Genomic DNA, 19157 nt, shown 5'->3' on the forward strand with positions numbered 1-19157 from the left:
TGCAAGTGAACCTCCGGAACTGCTGCTTGTGATTGAGGTACTTTCCAAACACTAGGAACTGAGAAGCCAATTCGGCTTGCAGCCCATTCTACAACGATTGACGCAGTTCTTTTGAAAATAAATTTATTTATTATCAACACTTCATAATTGAAACCTTTCCGAATACACTGAGGCAAGAGACAAAGTGGTCTATGATATGTTTCAATATCCCAACGCAGGGCACGTCAGGTCTAAATATCCCGACTTAGCATAATTACGGTACGGTATTCGAAAATATATCATTTCAGTCTGCACACGCCTAAAAATCTAACAACAATATTTACGCACATATCCTCACATGACAGCGGTGACTGGCTTATGATTTATAAAGGTTTGGCTCGTTTAAGTATAATTTTCAGCTTGCATTGTGTGAACACAAAACGTTGCAATAAACTCAAGAGAAAGACTCTTAGGCTACGTACCTAAAAGTTTGTTTACACAGAAATACAAAACACAAAATGTTAATAAATTATCTGAAGCAGTAAATATGAAAATACGCATGAATCAGCAATAGAGGGCAACACTGAACTTTTCAGTAGCCTGGTACAAGTGTATAGTGGAATAGTAGTAACGACATGACTGCAGAAAAGTTTACACCTTCAAAAATAAACTAAATAAATAATCGCACGTTTTCAGTTTTGAGCAATAGCCGACAGAAAGTACAAAATAAAACATTAGGAAATTTCAGTCTGAATTATCAACAATAAGTGTTGCCGAGTGGACAAAGCATGGTCTTGCTTCCAAGTATATTTTGAATGCGCTACCAAAGGAAAATGTTCTTCAAATCACCAATGTGGTTACAGAGCAAGCAGTTTTGGAGATTTTACGGAGTCAGGACTTTGATGTGACTCACTGGAGGAGCTTCTTCTTTGCGCTGCAGAGCATGACTCATGGGGATTCCCTAAGCGGTTGACAGAAACTTGCATCGACGCTGCGTATGGTGACGTAATATTTGTTCTGGAAGCTGATTGGTTGAATTCTGAAGAGTTGTTGCTGAAGCTGACATCAGTGCTTGCGTAAGTGAGGGTGGGCGTGCTCGGAAATGTGAATGTTTCATTGTTTTGTGATGGAGTGGCAAGCGTACAGACTGGGGTGTTTAAAGGGGCATCCCCCAATGTGCTCAGGTCATCCAGGGTCATGGTCAAGCGGGTCTCGGCCATGCTTGAACAATTATTTGCCGCTTGACCTCGACTCGATAAATCTGTTGCAAGGTTGACGCTTCTCATCTGCTGACCACCTGTACTGTCATAATGACCGTCATTTTGCTGGGTAGCTAGAACAGCAGGCACTTGAGGTCCAAGCAGTTGTTCATGCCTAAAATAGAAGTTGGAATCGGAGTGGGTGTTCACGTCTCCGATGGCCTCCGGTGGAGCCAACAACATCCCTTCATCTCTCAACACTCTCGCTTCATCTTGGAGCAGCACAGAAGCGTCAGCCAACATTGTTCCAGCCTTGCAGTTGGGGCTATGAGCAGCCAGGATGAACTCAAGGTGTTCTTTCTCTTGTTGAAGAGAGATGATTTCATGATGCAACATATTTTGATGATCTTCCAGATGATCCGTTTCTCCTTGTAGTCGGTCAGTTAACTCACGACGACGATTTCGGCACTTTGCTGCAGCCACCTTGTTTCTCTCGCGACGAATGTGACGTTTTGTTGCTTCCGCTGGAGTGAGCTGAAAAAAGAAATGCCGCGTTATGAAAGATGTCGGAGTAAAAGCATGCTTCAATGGTGAAAATTTGCTTGTCATTGGTTAAAGCAATTGCACAACTATCTTTTATAGATACACACGTGACATGTTGCAGATCTCTGCCTGTATTGCTACTATCCTACATTTGTAAAAGAGATGTAATAAAAACTTACCTCGTGGTCTTGGAACTTTCGTTTTCTTCCAGGAGTTCCTTTCGGTTTGGTTGGAGCATTAGGGTTGACCGATTTCTTGCTGGTGCTGGAGCGACGTAGCACTCGAGAAGTCTGGGAGCTACTTGAAGGGTACGATGGAGGAGGAGGGAGCTGTGTATGAGTTATTGTGGCAGTTGATGCTGATCCTTCCTCCATGGAGCCTTGTGGATGAAGATTTCGGTTTGGTGTTGATGGTTGGGTGGGATATATAGGGAGTATAGACCGGGGTGATGACATATTCATGGGACTTTGGGTCCTCATATTGGTGGAGCTGGTAGTGATCCATCGAAGGTCCGGATGGTTGACAATTGTTGGTAGGTCGTTTTGTGGCATCTGGTTGTCCGCATAATTGGTTGACATGGTAACAGATGAACCTCTCATTGATCTCAATTCGTCTTGACTACCGAACAAATGTGGTGAAGAGGAGGAATAGGTTTGTGAGGGATTATGGGCTTCGGTGTACGCAAATGATCTGTAGACCTGAAAAAGAATACTTTACGGTTACATTCAATTTATACGATTGAACAAGAACAGTTTAGAAATTAGTGAAGAATTTTTAAAATAGCTAAAACCTCAATTGCTAAGGTAACAGGGATCAGTAGTCAGTAGATGTAACAGAAAATATATTTCGCACTTGTTAGTGCATCGTCAGTTCTAATTGTTAAAATAGCTTTCAATGTTGTGCAGCCTACTTCGATTTGTCGTAGGCCATATTTTAATTTCTCATGAGAACTCTATAAAAAAAAAAAACTTAACTGTTGTTCACATTGAGGCCCAAAAATGTTAACCTACTGACAGTTGAATTATAATTATCATTTTTGAAACATACAGAACAGAATGAAGTTTCTAGCAAAACCCTTGCAAAGTGAAGAAGTAAAGTGGTTTTTCAAAATAAAGTTCAAGGAATCTGATATTTTAGCATACGGTTTACTCCTGCAGGGTTCAACGTGCCGTGTGAGCGCTGAAATCAGGCGCTCACTCTATTGGTCATGAATCTTAGATAAGCCACCGTTGCTGCACACGGCTATAATGGCTGACAAGGCCAACACATGATTGCCAGATTTAGCTGCTTGTTTGTTTTGAGCACGCGATTCTGTCTACGTCATTGCACGGTTGAACGCACAAAACTTGAACGATTGTCAAATAGATGGCGAAAAATAGCGACCTGGCGGATTATCTTGATGCTCGCCTTGGCTTTCAAACAAAACAATTGACTTTGTTAGTAACGTATCTGGAATAGAGCAGAATTAGTTTAGCAAACCAGAAGATATCCTTGAAGACTATCACAACGGTGAATGCCACCACACGCCAACTTAGATGTTGTTTTTCAACTTGACATTTCAAATCTGCTCATCTCTAAACCTGTACCACCTTTTTTGGACGACACGACTATTTTCGATTTTCACAACCAAATTTTCCATTGCGCAAATTTACTATTCAAACAAGTTGTGTCGTCATAAAGCAAACGTCACTGAAGCAAAATAGCTTGTGACGTCACTGAACTTGAACAACAACAATACGTGCGTAAAAACACTGCGAAAAGGTTAAACATTATTGTTGACCAAGAGAGCAGAGCCAGTGAGAAGGCGAACTTCAGCTGTTGATCATAATTTGGTACAAGAATCAATTTCGCAAACAAGAAACTTTTTCTCAATCAACTTAAGTTTTTTCGTTTAACTTTTATCAATGATACAATTTGGGTAGAGAGGTAACTTTTTTAAACCATAAACAGACGTAACCCAGCAACAACACCACATTTGACATGATAAAAACAAAAACAATAAGCTAACGTTTTCGGCTAATCATACAGCCCTTTTCAAGCCTATAAGAAAAACATCATGTTTTTCTTATAGGCTTGAAAAGGGCTGTATGATTAGCCGAAAACGTTAGCTTATTGTTTTTGTTTTTATTATGTTAAATGTAGTGTTGTTGCTGGGTTACGTCTGTTTATGGTTTTATCAATGAAACTAGAAAATTTAATTCCATAAACAAAAAGCTGAGTTTTTCTGATGTTGCTCTGACTTTCGAAATAAATTGCGGTACACAATGTCAACTGTCTGAAACTTGAGCCCACAGATAAACCATTTTAAAAGTGGCTTCTATTGATATTCTTTGGAAACAGCAAAACTGATCCCATACTGTTGGTACTTTTTTAAAATTTGTTTTTTTGTAAGCAAGATGGTTAGAACGCTTGGTTAATCTAATCAAAAAAATAACTGCTACATTTGGGCTCTTTATATTTTTGATTTGTTTTCCTGCAGTTTCAAATTTCAACAATTCTCTCTGTTTCAGCCTCAGACACCTCTGGCCTGCGTGAGTAGTTGCTAAACTTCTATTTTTCTAACTTTATTCACAACAAAAAACTTATGTTAAATAATGTGATGCGTTCTACTAGTGCAAATTACTTTTATGTCACTTGTCACTTCATACATCTTGTGATAGTTCAGCTTAATTTGCACCAGGAGAACGCATCATGTTATTTAATTAAACGCCTGGTGAACAGCCTCATTTAATTTTAGGAACTTATGTACCACTGCCATTACCACTGCAGTTGTTTTGATGGCTGCATGTAAAAATAAACTTGGCTGAACCCGTTCAATTTCTTTGCTAACACAGCAAACCGTCAAGCATCTACTTCTCTAAGAAACGATTTGGACATGGGCCACTTGGATCCCCAGCCTTCTTCTCTTCGACAAAACAAGTTTTCGCAAACAACTTAACTCAAACGCCCTCTGTGTACCTAATGACGCAATTGACAAAAGCCTGTTTACGCGCATCGAGCAATAAAGAAGTTCTCCCACTATTGTTGTTGCGCAATCGAGGCTCATTCAACGAGGTTTCATAGTCGCCGCGTCAGCTCGATGCCAAGCGTAACTTACATAACCGGAAATCGATCCCAGCACGGGAAGCTGATTCTCGTAATCGTTATTTCCTCTCGTAAACATGCGCGTAAACAAGTATGATGTAATCAATCGACATCGACTTGAAATCGATCAAGTGGATGACGTGGCAGTGGCTGGGGTCAATTCCAGTCAAATATTTTTGAGGCAAATCATTAATTTGTTCTTTTCAAACAAATCCATCACTATTCGAAAAACTAAACTCAGTGAGAAACAAGGATTGTTTTGGGTTTGCAAATCGAGTCAGACACTTCCGTTCCGACGGAAGAATGTAACCAAGAAATAACATTTTCTCCAAACTAAATCATCCGCAGCGTATCTAGGTGTTATTGAATGAAACATTTTAAACTTTTGTCGGTGGTAGGTTAGTTTAGAACAGTGGTTCTCAACCGGGGGTCCGCGGACCCCAAGGGGTCCGTGAAAGTTTCCTAGTTTGCAGTATGATTGATAACTTACGAAATTTAAAAATTGGTTGGTTGTGCTTTATTTGTGTATTACCGTGATTTTCAAACTGTAGCCTACTTCCCAACGAACTTGTTCGATGTCCTTTGAAAGTTTAAAGGTTTGGTTTCTTAACGAAAAAATATCATATAGATGAATTAATTTTTTAATAAGGCCTTGTTCAATTTAATTCTTTTGAGACAGCAGTTTATTGATCAATGCTTAAGTTAACTTAGAAATGCAAATGTCAGTCAGCAGTCTGTCATCGCTCACAGTTTTGCAATGACCAAGATTATAACGAATCAATATTGATTAGAATTGAAAAAAGGGAGAAATTGTTTGTAACGGTCGCAAAATTCTTTTGATTTTTGATCAAATTTATTGAAAAACATCAAATCAACATATCACTGAATTTTGATGGTGTGTGCCAACATATAGCTTATAACATAACTTCGTCAATGCCATCAATCGTCATAAGTGCGTTGCGAGTTCAGCAAGTTTTTCTATGTGTGTCGCTTCGAAACTTATGAAACATTTGATTCCATTATATGAGAAGCGATATACCAAAATTTCAGATAAAAATGTTTTAAGGGTCCGCGACCGCTTCGAAGGTACCAAAGGGGTCCGCCAAAGCAAAAAGGTTGAGAACCACTGGTTTAGAACCTTAGAAGGCAAATTTGCTGATTTGATAAAAATAATGAAATATCGTTCCGTAAATCTTTTGGGGCACAGTTCTATCATGCACTACGTCGTTGACAGCTTGTAAAAATTGGATTTTTCAATTTTTGAGCTAAAAACGCCATTCACAAGACTATACTTTTGGCTTTTTGCTAGAGCAAAAATGTGGGTCCCGTAGGCTTAGGCGGAGAACAATTGCATGAGGGAACACGCAATTTTCTAATTCCTTTAATAAAACCTAAGAAAAGCACCGGAGCGCTCTAAACGCATCCTGGTCCAATCAAGAGCAGTTCTTGCCATCAGAATGGTATCGAGGTCCGCTCTAATATTTTAGTTAGACCATTAGTCTGGATGCACCGCTTTATTCAATACAAATTTTCCACATCAAATAAAGTTTAACACAAAGTTGTTTAGCGTTTCAAGCTCAAATGACTGATGTACTATTAGGATCGCATTCGAATTAATAGAAAATAATTTTTTTAGGAATTTTTTGTGGTGGAGGAACGCTCTTATTCCTATTGATTCCAATGACAGATTGTAGGTATTGATGCACTAGCTGGTAAAGTTATTATAATTATTATTTATTGTAGTTATTATTTATAATTCTAAACAGCTAAAGCATAACACCAAGATACAAAAAAGCAGGAGTTGTCTCCGAAAAGGGATTATAATATTATGCAAACGAAGTAGGTCAAAGGCTACGCGGTGTTTTCCTTAAGTTTTCGTGCCCCTTGGAAATGTTCCAGGCCGTTAAATGAGCCCTGGCTGAAATCCGAAAGTATCAACCGCTCTGTTTGCGCATTATATATTTTAGTGCATGCTTTTGCAGCGCATTTGTGGATAGCCAAGCAACAAATCAGTCGTTTTTTACAGTTGCAGACGTTAAATCAATGTAAAAAACGATTGATTTACTACTGGGTAGGAAGCCAAACAGCATCTCACCTGATCAGTTGGGTATCTTTCTTCGCTATCAAACGAGGCTTGTTGAGGTACAGTTGAGCTAGTGCATTGTTCTCCGTATACAGGACTCAATTCATGGTACATCCCTGTCATTCAGATGTTTATCGGTAACGATGCGGTACTTATGTAATAAACAATATCTAAATATACAAGAAAACATCATCATAATTGTAGGTAAAACAAAATAAATACATTCTAGAACTAAAGTAATTCTATGCCCAGAGTTGGATTTTTAAACCAGAACCCTTAAGACTTTTACCTTTTTTCTAGACTTCTGCAATGTTAGCATGTATTGTTTTTACTGTGATATCACAAAAAAAAGGAAAACAGTTTCATGCAGATGAAAATTCGTAAGCCATAAGAAATCTCCCATTCTTTCAAAAGTTTTACATTTCATTGTATTACTATGTTCGAAATTAAGTGTCTACTTTTATACTCAGGTTCAAATTTCCAATGCTGCATATAACAAGAATAGCATGACATCCCAAACCTTCTCTTTGTCTTAAAGCCACAACATAAAGCTCACACTTCTCACTAATAATAATTTAACTAAAATATTCAAGTTCTTCACCCTTTGAGATTAAACATTGCAGGTGAAGCAGGTAACCCCACGACTGGGTCACCGGGACAAATGCATGGGTTAGCTGTGGCAACCGCTCTGTTTTGAATATATAACTTAAGTTTTTTCGTGGTGATAATGTCTTAGTCAAACTCAACTATCTCAAGTTGTGTTTGTCATAGTTCTGACGTTTCCAGTCAAAAATGACTTAGATCCTCGCATTTGTTAAAATCGAAATATTGATAAGTAGATTCATAGCAGATGGCTGGTCTAATAGATCTTGGCTAGTGCTAAGCACATTGCTTACTGAGATATTTGAATAACTGCGACTAATGAAGACAAAAATTAAACGCAATTCTAAATGCCGGGAGCTAAACAACAACTTAACTTCCTCAAAAAGATCGTGTTTGTTGCGTTTCCGGTCAATGTTCTCCCTTATTTCCGTCTATACTGCCTTTGTTTTAGTGCTGGAGAATTTAAGATGATGCTTAGCACAATGGCTACATTTTTACTGACTCGTTCTTGTAAGTTAAATATCGTCCAACGGAGAAGACAACAAAAGTGCCACGAAAACATGTGGCAAGCAGAAGGGAAAATCCCACTACAGCCGGTGGGTGGATGATTCACCTCCAAAGCACGCCGCTTATTGATTTCACTCATCTCTGTCCTTGTCGAATCGTCTGCTGTCTGATACGATGGTTCGCTCGCTTTTCGTTTATATAGTGCGTAACAATCTTTCCAATCCATTTGACGTAGGTATTGACGTGACGGCAACGTGAGCGTCAAAAGTAACGTGAGAAGGCGACAGTGACTTTCTCGTTTGCTCGAGAGACGATCACATGACAACGATCCTTGTTTGCAGCACGCGAAGCCGTTTTAATGGTTTGTGTGAGAGGTATTTATAGAAATCATGTAAGCGACGAAAACAAACGTTGCTGTGTACTCAGGAGACAACAAACATTTTACAAACAAGCAGAAATATTGTGTGGAGTAGAATACTAAAATCTTTACTGAACAGCAGGTGGCCAGTTTTTTCCAACAAACAACGTAGCGGCAGCAAGTAGCCTGCGAGTGGACTGGGCGCGTGCCAGGTAGTCAACTAAGTGACCAACATTTTTGATACATGATACCTGTTTTTTTTAATATATATGAATATATAGATTTTGAATATCTAGATTTTGAATATATATGATATATGTTAACAAAGCTAGTTTGAAATAAGGGAGTGATGGGAAAAATGAAAAAGGGAAGATCAAAGAAAAAATGTGAAACCACAGTGAAAAACAAAATTTTGTTTTTGCTTTTTTAAAGACTCTACAGTATATCTATGGTATTTCTTGATTTCGATCTTTTCCTGAATACTCTTTGCATTCAATCCAACAAAACAGTTTTCCGATATTGTTTTAGAGACAGAAGTTCACAGTTTGATGAAGATTAATGCAGATGTAACATAAAATGCATCATACCAATTTTATCCTTTGGTAGCCGATCCTACGACATTCTATGTTACAAAAATGATGTTTTTAAATAATTGAAGAAATTGTGTTAATGAATGAACGTTCATTCAATGTCCAGCTTCGAAGTGCGTTTTCCGATAAATAATATAGCTCAGTCTTTCTCAAAATCGAAGCAATTTGGTTTAGTACAGTGTCTGAAACGAAAACGAAGCACACGAGAATTCTATAAACCCAGTGGAAGATTTGAAGGTTTGCCAAATAATTAAGTTAATGAATCAAAATATAAAACACATTCCAATATTTTGCTTCCAGTTTTTAAATGTCGTGTTTCGTTTCGATCAGTTTTCCATCGTTTCAACCGAACGGTTTCATTTCGGAGAAACCTGTTGTTGTTGCAAAAACAAATATGCAATGTCATCACAATTTCTTATTTTGTTGACACAATGCAGAACACTGATAAAACATATTCAGCTTCAATTGAGGCAGGATAACTTACAAGCTTTCTGCAAGTTTTTGTAATGTTTTATGTGAATTCTTGTTTATGAATTTATTTGAATTTCAAGGCGAATATTCCCCAAACGAAGACCAAAAATTTTATTTCCTCAGAATTCGAGATCGGGATTTCCCAGGAATTCCAATTCCCACGAGATTCCAAATTTAAAAAAATTACGAACAAAAAGTACGAACCACATGCTCTGCTCGATCTTTTTGGATTGTGGTTGTTTTTCAGACTTATTTAAAAATGAGACAAAAGTTGGATTGTACAAACAAGTTTCCTGCTTTTTATTTCGTTTCGAGCCAGTGTAAGTTTTTCGTTTTTCATTAAATGAAGTTCAATATAACATGGAACAGCAATTAGGTAACGTCTCACGGAACCAAACGTTTTTGAAAAAACATAGCGAATTAAAATAATATTTTATGCGTATTATCCTGCTTATTGTTATTACGGTTGAGGCGTTTGGCAACAACAACGTGAGCATTTGTAGCAACTAGCGGATTGCCTTTGTTTTAATGAACATCAACCTGTTGTATTTACTAACGTAAAGTAAAAACACCCAGACAGTAAAATGCGTTATTTTTACATTGATTCAACTTCTACAGACGTTGAATCAACATAACAATGAGATTTTTTTTCTGCCTGGGCAGCCACCATCTTTATAATTCAACGTGTAGATTCTTATGCAGGGATACGAAATCTAAACCCCCCCATGAAACTCTTGCACTGTACTACCGGTTTTGTTGTAGAAACATAAAAACAGAGACATAAAATGTCTTCATTCACTTGAGACTGGGATGTGAAGTTGCGATTGATTGCTGTGAGCAAGTAGCTAACCTCTTATCAAAAGCGTAAATATTATGTTCTTTCCGTGAGGGCTGCATCACATAAACTGCTACAAAATGTCATAAGTGACAATTTGCATTTGATTCCAGTTTCCAGAGTTTCGTCACATCGAACACAGTCAGATTCTTTTAAATTTGGTTTGGCACCACAGCGCGTATGCATCAGTTCATACACAAATACATAAATAAATACATTATGAAATACATTAGAATGTGATGCTTGTACCAGGATGACAGCAAAAGACCATGATATGGTCAACCAAGTCAGCTTCTATACTATACGAATAAGAAAAAAAAATACAAGCAATAACAACAAGAGAACAACAAAAAAGAAATAAAATAAAACAAATAAAGTTAGAAACAATAACAGGCAGCCAGGTGATGGCAAACAAGATAGTAAGTAAAATTTCCAAGCCTAAATTATTGTTGTATTGATTGAGAAAGTGTTTTTTTAATTCGTTTTTGAAAGATCTAAAGGAATTATTTTTCAGGTCTGTGGAAAAGCTCTAATAAAATTATTTTTCTTGATACCAATTGGAGCAAGTGACGTTGAAGAAGCTCTACCCCAGAGAATGGAATAATGCAGTCATGAACGAAATAAGGCGAAGTACGGTATATCATTCACAGAGTTGCGACAGGCACACGCCTTGATGGAACATGGCGTACATTCAAGTCAATTGCAAAGCAATCTTTATATTTTACGTTCCAATGAGCTTTTCGTCCGAAAGAAAGAACCATCTCAGTGCAATCAATGTTGATGGGTGCGTTTAATTGTATTTCATTATACTTTGCTTTTCACAAGACAAGCAGGGTCGGAGGCTCGGAGCTAGCATGGAGCACATTCGTTTTGAAATTATTTCTCCTTCTTACAAGCATGTTTTCAATGCATGCTTCTATTCTCTTATGTTTATTGTTCTTAATATATTGGCCGGTTAACTGCCCTTATACTACTGAAAGTAATAAAAAGTTAGTTTGAATAATTTTGTTCTATTATTGCAACAACTTCTCTTTGGGTTAAACTTGGTCGTGTTTTCGGGTTAGTAGCTTTCTACTCACAAGACTTCGATGAGTTACTAGGTTGCTATTCATCAGTGAAGCTCTAAGGATACGACAATTACATTCTTTAATATAATCTTGATAGTGTGCTTTTGTTTTTCTATGCGACATCCAAAAGTACCGAACCGATTTTTACGCATTCCGACAACCTCCGGAAATTTCCGAAGTCGAGCCGTGTGCAAAAGTGAGCCTGCGAGGTGGCAGAATCATTTGTATGTCTAGCCTATTCTTGTCCTAGACAATTTGAAAACTACCGCGCACACGTTTGGGTAACCCCTGGCGATAGAACGACTTGTTCTTTTCATTAGAAATAAATTCCATTCTCCATACTGTCCAACAACGAACATCAGCAAAGTACATGACACAAAACCTACTAACCTACCTGGGAAACAAGTTTATAACTTTCACACTTCTGAGTAGGTTGGGCGTGATCACTTGGTCCTAGGCAATAATTCTTGAACAGAGAGGTCAACGCTTTGCACTGTTGCAAATATTCACATCAAGCGTTGTGCAAACGACCGAGTGACCAATGTAGATCCTTTATCAGCTAATATAGGCCACAAACGTAGCTATATGACAATATTCAACAAACAAACACTCACTGCCGAACATATCGGGATAGCCTAGCTACTAGCTGCATTTTTTGCAACACTGAAAACAGGTTTGATGAAGCCATTAGCATCATAGCATGGTATCCATGGCTTATTATAAACCCCGACCAAGCAAATCAAGAGGAATTGTGTTTAGGCTGAAGTTCCATCTGTACTCATACAACTTTTCCGATCAATCGTTGTGCGCATCACTTTGTACAGAATGATCGGTATATTTTGTCATGATTTTAATTTAATTCGTTAGCGCTGTTGCGAATTGGATGCATCTTGTAGTAGTGGCAAGTAGGGCTAGTGCTAGTCGTTGGTTCATCGCTTGTTTCTACAAAACTTGTAGCTGCTGCAACCTGCAATTGTCGCACATAACCTACTTGAGTCATCTTGCTTCTTCTTTTTTACAACTTTTAAAAGTTTTACGAGTTTTACAGTTTTACAACTTTTAAGAGTTACCTCTCTACCCAAATTGTACTTTTAAAAGAAAGCACAAAAAGAAAATTATTGACACAAGTTAGGCAAATGCACTAATCAGACTTGCAATTGTAACATAGGCTACGTAGACCTACATAAATTTTTAAATTCTTATCATCTCGGACAGTTTCAGTGTTATTTATTGATTATTATTTCTTTTTCTCAATTAGCCAGTTATAATTATCATTGATGAGTTAAGGGGTGGTTGCTTGACTTGAAGACCTTGAGTGGTCACTTCGCAGCCTCCCGCTGCTGTGATGCTATCATCATTTTCTTTTTTTAATGGTACCGTAACCTTTTTAACAGTTTTACTGTACATTGTGTTTTGATTTATCGTACATCTTTTTTGCAGCAGCCAATTAACATCTATCTATCTATTTGTTTGCTACAAGATTATCTATTATTCCATAAAATTTCCCTTGCGGTCATTTGGAAAATACAAAAGTTACAAAAACATCCCCTGAAAGTTTTTCATCAATTTTAAATTCTTTGCGAAATGTATGTCTCGAACTTTTAGCATTTCATTTGCTTTGTTTGAACAAATCATTTGGTGAAAGAAATCAATTTTTTAAAGGTTTTTGTCGTCATCAGAAGCGAAGGAATATCCACAAAAGCGGTTGTTTCGCTGCTCGCCTTTCACTGCGTAATGAGCTGGTCTTAAAATAGCCGCCATTGTCTTGAGCGCACGAATGCCGCGGTGGATCAGGTCGCGGGTGCAAGATCATCACGCGGGTGCGTCATTACGAGCGCGTTTGCCTCAAACAAAAGCGAGTGAAGCATCACGAGACGTGAGGAGAAAAAAATTCTCTCGTGAGCGACGACGAAGATTCTGTAAGTTTCCAGTCAAACCAGTTTGTAGTTAAACCAACAGCGCCTCGTTGTCAAGTGTTCGATACCCCGCGTATATTTATTCATTTCTTTTGATGTTTGTCGTCCGCTATAATAGCATCTGGACTGGAAGCCAAACGCTGCCGTCTAAGATGAGGCTTAAACAGAATTGGCGGTTTACACGCCAAATTTCAGAAATCTTGCATTTTTTAATGAACTTTCAGGTTAAAAGATGGCACAGTCGCAACACCTTAGGCCAGTGGTCGGAAACCTTTTTGAGTAAGAGAGCCATTAAAGCTACATTTTTGGAAATACATTTCCGTGAGAGCCATAGGCTATACTGGTGGTGGCACTGGTGAAGTTTGGAAAGTGTGAACGCGTCTTAGCAAGAGGAGAAAAACAGCGGGGGTTTGGGGGTCTCCCACCAAAAAAAATGAAAAATTACAATTAATTTGGTGCATTCTGAGCGCATCTTCAGTTCTAAATTGTAATGAAAAGTTAAGATAAAACTTTTGCGGTTTGCCCTTTAGAACAGGGGTTCCCAACCGGTGGTACGCGTACCACTAGTGGTACGCGGGAGCTTTTCAGGTGGTACGCGAGCAGCTCTCCGTTGCATGCGATATGTAGTGGTATTGTCAAATAAAGTAGGCCTATTGCAACAATTATTTAATTTGGAGTTTCTAAAATATGCGAACAACACTTTTATTTCTTTCCGTACTAAATTCTCTGCACTCAGTAAGCTACTTTTGTCGATCTTGCTCCCGGCTGTCATTGTTATTAATACAATGCTGCTGTGCGAACTTAATGGTGTCTGTGACGAAACTATTACGTGTGCAATGTGGTCTGTGCAATTGCAGAATTGCGTTTATTCTGATGTTGGTTTTCGATGTGTAGTGGCTGAATCCTGAACAGCATTACATTTTTGTCTAAATATTTGAAAATGTCGAAGCGAAAGAATTGCGCAGATTATATTAAGTATGGCTTCATTGCTATTCAACATCGTGGAGATAGCTTACCTCAGTGCGTGATCTGTATGAAAACCCTTTCAAATGCAGCTTTGAAACCAAGTTTGCTTAAGCGGCATCTTGAGTCCAATCATGCAGATAAGATGAATCGAGATAAGAGTTATTTTGAGCGACTTGGGGAGAACGTGAAGCGACAGCACATGGATCACACAGGCCAGTTTTACCGAAATAATGCCGGAATTGTGAAGGCATCCTATGAAGTATCTCTTCTGGTGGCCCAAAACAAAAAAGCTCATGTCATTGCGGAGTCACTTGTTTTGCCAGCAGCAAAGATATTAGTCAGAAATTTGATTGGAGAAGATTCAGTGGCAAAGTTGGATAGTGTATCGCTTTCTATCAGACAGCAAAAAAACAACGCAAAGAATGTTCTGCAATAAACTCCTGGCTTAGTATGGCTTCTTCATACCCAACGTTAGCTTCCCACGCTGTTCCACAACTACTGATTTTTCCTTCTACTTGGGAATGCGAGCAGGGATTTTCTATTCTTATGAACATCAAATCAAAAAATCGAAACCGACTAAGTGCCCCTGGACATGGCTTCAGATGTGCTATTAGCAAAGTTATGCCACGCATCGATCAACTGGTGAAAGATAAACAAAAACAAAAATCTTATTAAATTTAGTTGTATTGTGTTTGTGTTTAGTTGTGTCTTTTTCTTTGTTATTCTGATGCGTTTTGTGCTGTGTGGTGTAATGGACTCTGTGATGTTTTGTTGGTAATTTTGCTACTTTCGCTGACTTTACATCCAGATTCATCATCTTGCAAATAATTTAATATTGGATTAATTTAGTTGTTTTGAAAATAGTGGTACTTGTTGACAATCCGTGGTGGCTAAGTGGTACGAGAACATAAAAAGGTTGGGAACCCCTGCTTTAGAAGATTGTTTTTTTTGCGAGCCAGATGCCATCGCCAAAGAGCCATTGGTTCCCGATCCCTGCCTTAGGTTATGGAAGTAACATAGCCTACTTCATAAAATCAGCTCAAAATGCAATATTGTCGAAAGCATCATCAAGATTCGAGAAAAGTTGCCTTCCTTTTCAAACCTGATGTTTTGTAAAATAGGTTAGGCCATGGCCACCTAAAGATACGGCCTGATTTGTCACATTTTGCAGAAATTTCCAAGTTTTTCTAACTTTGGGCAAGCGTTTAAATAAATTTTTCTAAAAATTAGATTTTTACGCTTTCTTTACTCTTTTCCCTAGATAACACAATAGGTTTTAACATCCTCACATGTTGAAAAACAAAGAAAATTTGATTTCTAAGATTTTAGTCAGACTGTTAATTTTTTAATAACAGTCTGATTTAGCGTTTTTCAACTTACTTTTTCTCATTTGCTACTGCTTCTTCAAGGCAACAAAAAAGTTTTATGTCATTAGGAAACCGCAAAAAGTAAAAACATCTCAAAAAATGTCAGTCAAGCACTAGCAGTAGCTGTAATCAAAATCTGCAAAATGTGACAAATCAGGCCGCATGGTTAGGCTACTATTAAAAAACAGAGTTTTTTAAACTATTTACAATGCTGAACAAATAAAAAAAAAACGCCAAAAATATGTCAAAATGTCAAATTCAAAGTAGCCTACCAAACGTATTAAAAAAACGCTGAATTTCTAAAATCTCGAGTTAAACCCGCCAACATGGCAATTTTGTTTAGGCCTCGTCTTGGACCGCAGCGTTGGGCTTCCCGTTCAAATGCTATTACAGCGACGTCCACGTCCAAACCCGTCATAGCATTGTTGCCAACTCTTTTCTACTTCATAAGAAAATTCAGGAACAATCGAGTAGAAAGACTGCCATGCTTTCTTGAGGAAACTGTCATAGTGAAAGTTTTTTCACTTCATGAGATGTGTAAACAGCAACAGAATCGTCAAGAATGCATCAAAACTTTTGTGTTTAGGCAACACTTTACAAACTTTATCTCATGGCCACGCTCTTGATGTAAAAGACATTTGAGAAGTAGCCTACAGTAGCCTACTACCTTACATTCAAAAGTTTGAACTATTTTAAATACTTTCACCTATTTTCTTTAAACATTTGTAATGTTATCTGATTTCATCAATAGCGTACTTTTGGACGATTTTTGGAGGCCCTTAATATAAGTCCAAGAACTTGAAAAACCACCGCGTATACTTTGGATATGATGTGTTTGTCTAGTTCAGTGGTTCCCAAACTTTTTTACTCCGTGGCCAAAATTGTGATTTAAAAAAAGTTCGTGGCCCACCCAAAATATTTTATACACTTGTATATGGGCGAGCACTATAGGCTCTAGCAATTTTCTAAGTGGCGACGCTGTGCCTGATTTGACTGGCCCGAGGATCGAAGCCCAGACCTCCAGCACAGATAGCGATGTTTCTTACCACTACGCTAATCGGCCAAGTTCTACTACCTAATTACTGTACTATATGACATGTAACACAAAAACAAACAAAATGGCTTTTTGCAATTTATTTTTTAATGGGAAGGGTGCTCTTGCGCTTTAGCAACAAGCTTAGAAATTCTTGGCTCAGTTGTCGAAAGAGCACAGCGAATGTCATGTTCAACTTCAAGGCGGTTGCGTTGCTTGGACTTCATACATACTAGCGCTGAAAAGGCAGATTCACATAACCATGTAGAAGTGAAAGGCAGTAACTGTTTAAGTACAGTTTTGCTTATTTCTGGATATGATGATGCCATGCTTAGCCAGAATTCCGTGAGTGGCAAAGTTTCGAATAGATCTCGGCAACTGGAGTCGTTTTTCAATTCAATCAATTGGTCTTGCAATTCATCTTCCACATTTTCAGGGGAAAGTCGAAACGGATTTCTTGCAAGTGATAGGTCATCAGCACTAACTTCAGGAAAATATGACTTGAATTCGCTTTCCAGCTCTTTCAGATGTTGAACAATATTGGTCTTTAGTTCATCGTTTAACTCGTAAATATCAGACAGGTTGTTAAACATGGCAAAATTGCCGTTTTGAGCTTTTCGTCTCCAGTTTGCCAATTTTTCAACAAACGCATTGATCAAGTCCATGTTCTGAATAATGTTTTTTTCTTTTCCTTGCATTTTCAGGTTAAGGGTGTTTAAAGAATGAAAAATATCTACCAAGTATGCCAAACAAGCAATAAATTTTGCATTGGTAAAGTGAAATGCTAACTCAGGTTTTACATCAGTTAAATAGATTTCCAACTCATGGCGGAGCTCAAACACTCTGCATAAAACGTTCCCTTTAGAGAGCCACCGAACTTTTGTGTAAAACAAAAGGTTTTTATGATCAGATTCCATGTCTTCACAAAGTTTTCTGAATAGACGAGTGTGCAAAGCGCTGCTCTTCACAAAATTTACTATTTTAATAGTAACGTTAAGCACATCTTGGAGACCACTTGGTAAAGTTTTAGAAGCCAGAGCTTCCCGGTGAATGAAGCAATGAGTAAACATAACGCCAGCAGCCTTTCTTTGCACAAGTGCCTTAAATCCACTTTTGGAACCAAGCATCGCAGGTGCACCGTCAGTGCACACACCACACAGATTGTCCCAGGATATTCCGTTTTCATTAAAAAAAATGGTTGACTTTTTCCATTACATCTGATGCTTTTGTGCTGGTGTTCAAAGCACAGCAGAAGAGTAATTCTTCCTTTACAGAGGTGTCAACTGCATAGCGAACGAAAACCATAAGTTGAGAAACTGAAGATACATCGACAGACTCATCCAGCTGGATGGCGAATAGACCAAAAGCAGATTTATTTATTTCAGTTATTACTTGTTCCTTAATGTCTTCTGACATTGCTGCAATTCGTCTCTTTACTGTGTTATTGGATAAAGGAATAGCTTTGAGACTTTTCTCATGTTTATCACCCAGGACAATTCTCGTCATGGCCAGTGCAGACGGTTTAACAACAGTTTCAGCGATATTATGAGCTTTTTTCTGCTTAGCTATAATTTGGCTAACAACGAAAGATGCTTCTGTAAGTTTCTGATCAGTTTGTTGAAAGTTTCTAGTTTTGTCAAGTCGTTGACGTTTACAGCTAGATTCTAGTCGTTTAAAATACTCAATGCTTTTATTCTTCAACTCAGGATGATTTTTTTCCAGGTGATTTCTCAATTTACTGGGTCTCAATGACTCATTGCTTAAGACGCGGTAGCATACTACGCACTGTCCCTTTTCGACTCCATGATCATTTAACGAAGTAAATCCAAATTTAACGTAACTATCATACCATCATACTTTCTTTTGTTTGCCATTGAATAATTTAGTAATTTAGTTTAGCATGTCTCGATTTGCAAATTTTTATTTAATCTCTTCTTCGCTCTGCACCTCACAACTATCAGTCCACGACATAAAGAACGCTTGTTTTTAAGTACGATTTCTGGCACATGCAAGCTTAAAAACTCATTGTTATGTAACAATTCCTCCCCGTGGCAGACAGTTTTAAGAATGGCAGTTAAAATTTTTCGGTAAAAAATCTAGAAATTGTTAACAATACAGGAACAGTATAAGTTCAATTACAAATAACTCTGTGGCTCACTGAAACCGTCTTCGTGGCCCACTAGTGGGCCATGGCCCACAGTTTGGGAACCACTGGTCTAGTTATATCATATGCGCATCAACACTGATTTCCAATTTCTCCAGGTCGATATTAGTTCTGTTGCTGGCAATTCGTCATCGTTCCATTTCACGGCACCTATGTTCCGCATCTAAGATTTTTAGTGTTGATCTAATTTTAACTTCATGGTTTGTAGGAATTTTTTCTATTAATTCAAACACAAAGTTTAAGCTAAAGTTCAACTTTTTAGTTTTAATATTTCTAAGGATTCAGCTGATGTTCACAAAAGGGGTCTTCGTGAATATACAGCAGAAGAATAGCACACGACCCACTTATGAGACTACACCAAAAAATCTTTGGAAATTGCGTTTTTATTGTTT

The 19157-nt window shown here is 37.9% G+C and overlaps 1 protein-coding gene and 1 pseudogene across 2 annotated transcripts; both read right to left on the reverse strand.

The window, feature by feature from the left end:
• Positions 1-49: 49 nt before the first annotated feature.
• On the reverse strand, positions 50-8153 carry LOC145784147 (uncharacterized). Of its 2 annotated transcripts, none has more exons than XM_082595903.1 (3): positions 6901-8153; positions 1901-2419; positions 50-1712 (listed from the first exon to the last, which is right to left on the reverse strand). In XM_082595903.1, the coding sequence occupies exons 1-3, from the start codon at positions 7009-7011 to the stop codon at positions 837-839; spliced, it is 1506 nt and encodes a 501-aa protein (XP_082452029.1). In that variant the 5' UTR covers positions 7012-8153; the 3' UTR covers positions 50-836. The 2 variants fall into 2 exon arrangements, with proteins under 2 accessions (XP_082452029.1, XP_082452030.1); XM_082595904.1 differs by lacking the exon at positions 6901-8153 and adding an exon at positions 3105-3685.
• Positions 8154-16708: 8555 nt separating this feature from the next.
• Positions 16709-18131, reverse strand: LOC145784639 (protein FAM200A-like; annotated as a pseudogene).
• Between the last annotated feature and the right edge of the window lie 1026 nt (positions 18132-19157).

Source organism: Aplidium turbinatum, chromosome 15, assembly GCF_918807975.1.
Source record: "Aplidium turbinatum chromosome 15, kaAplTurb1.1, whole genome shotgun sequence".
NCBI classification, from domain to species: Eukaryota; Metazoa; Chordata; class Ascidiacea; order Aplousobranchia; family Polyclinidae; genus Aplidium; species Aplidium turbinatum.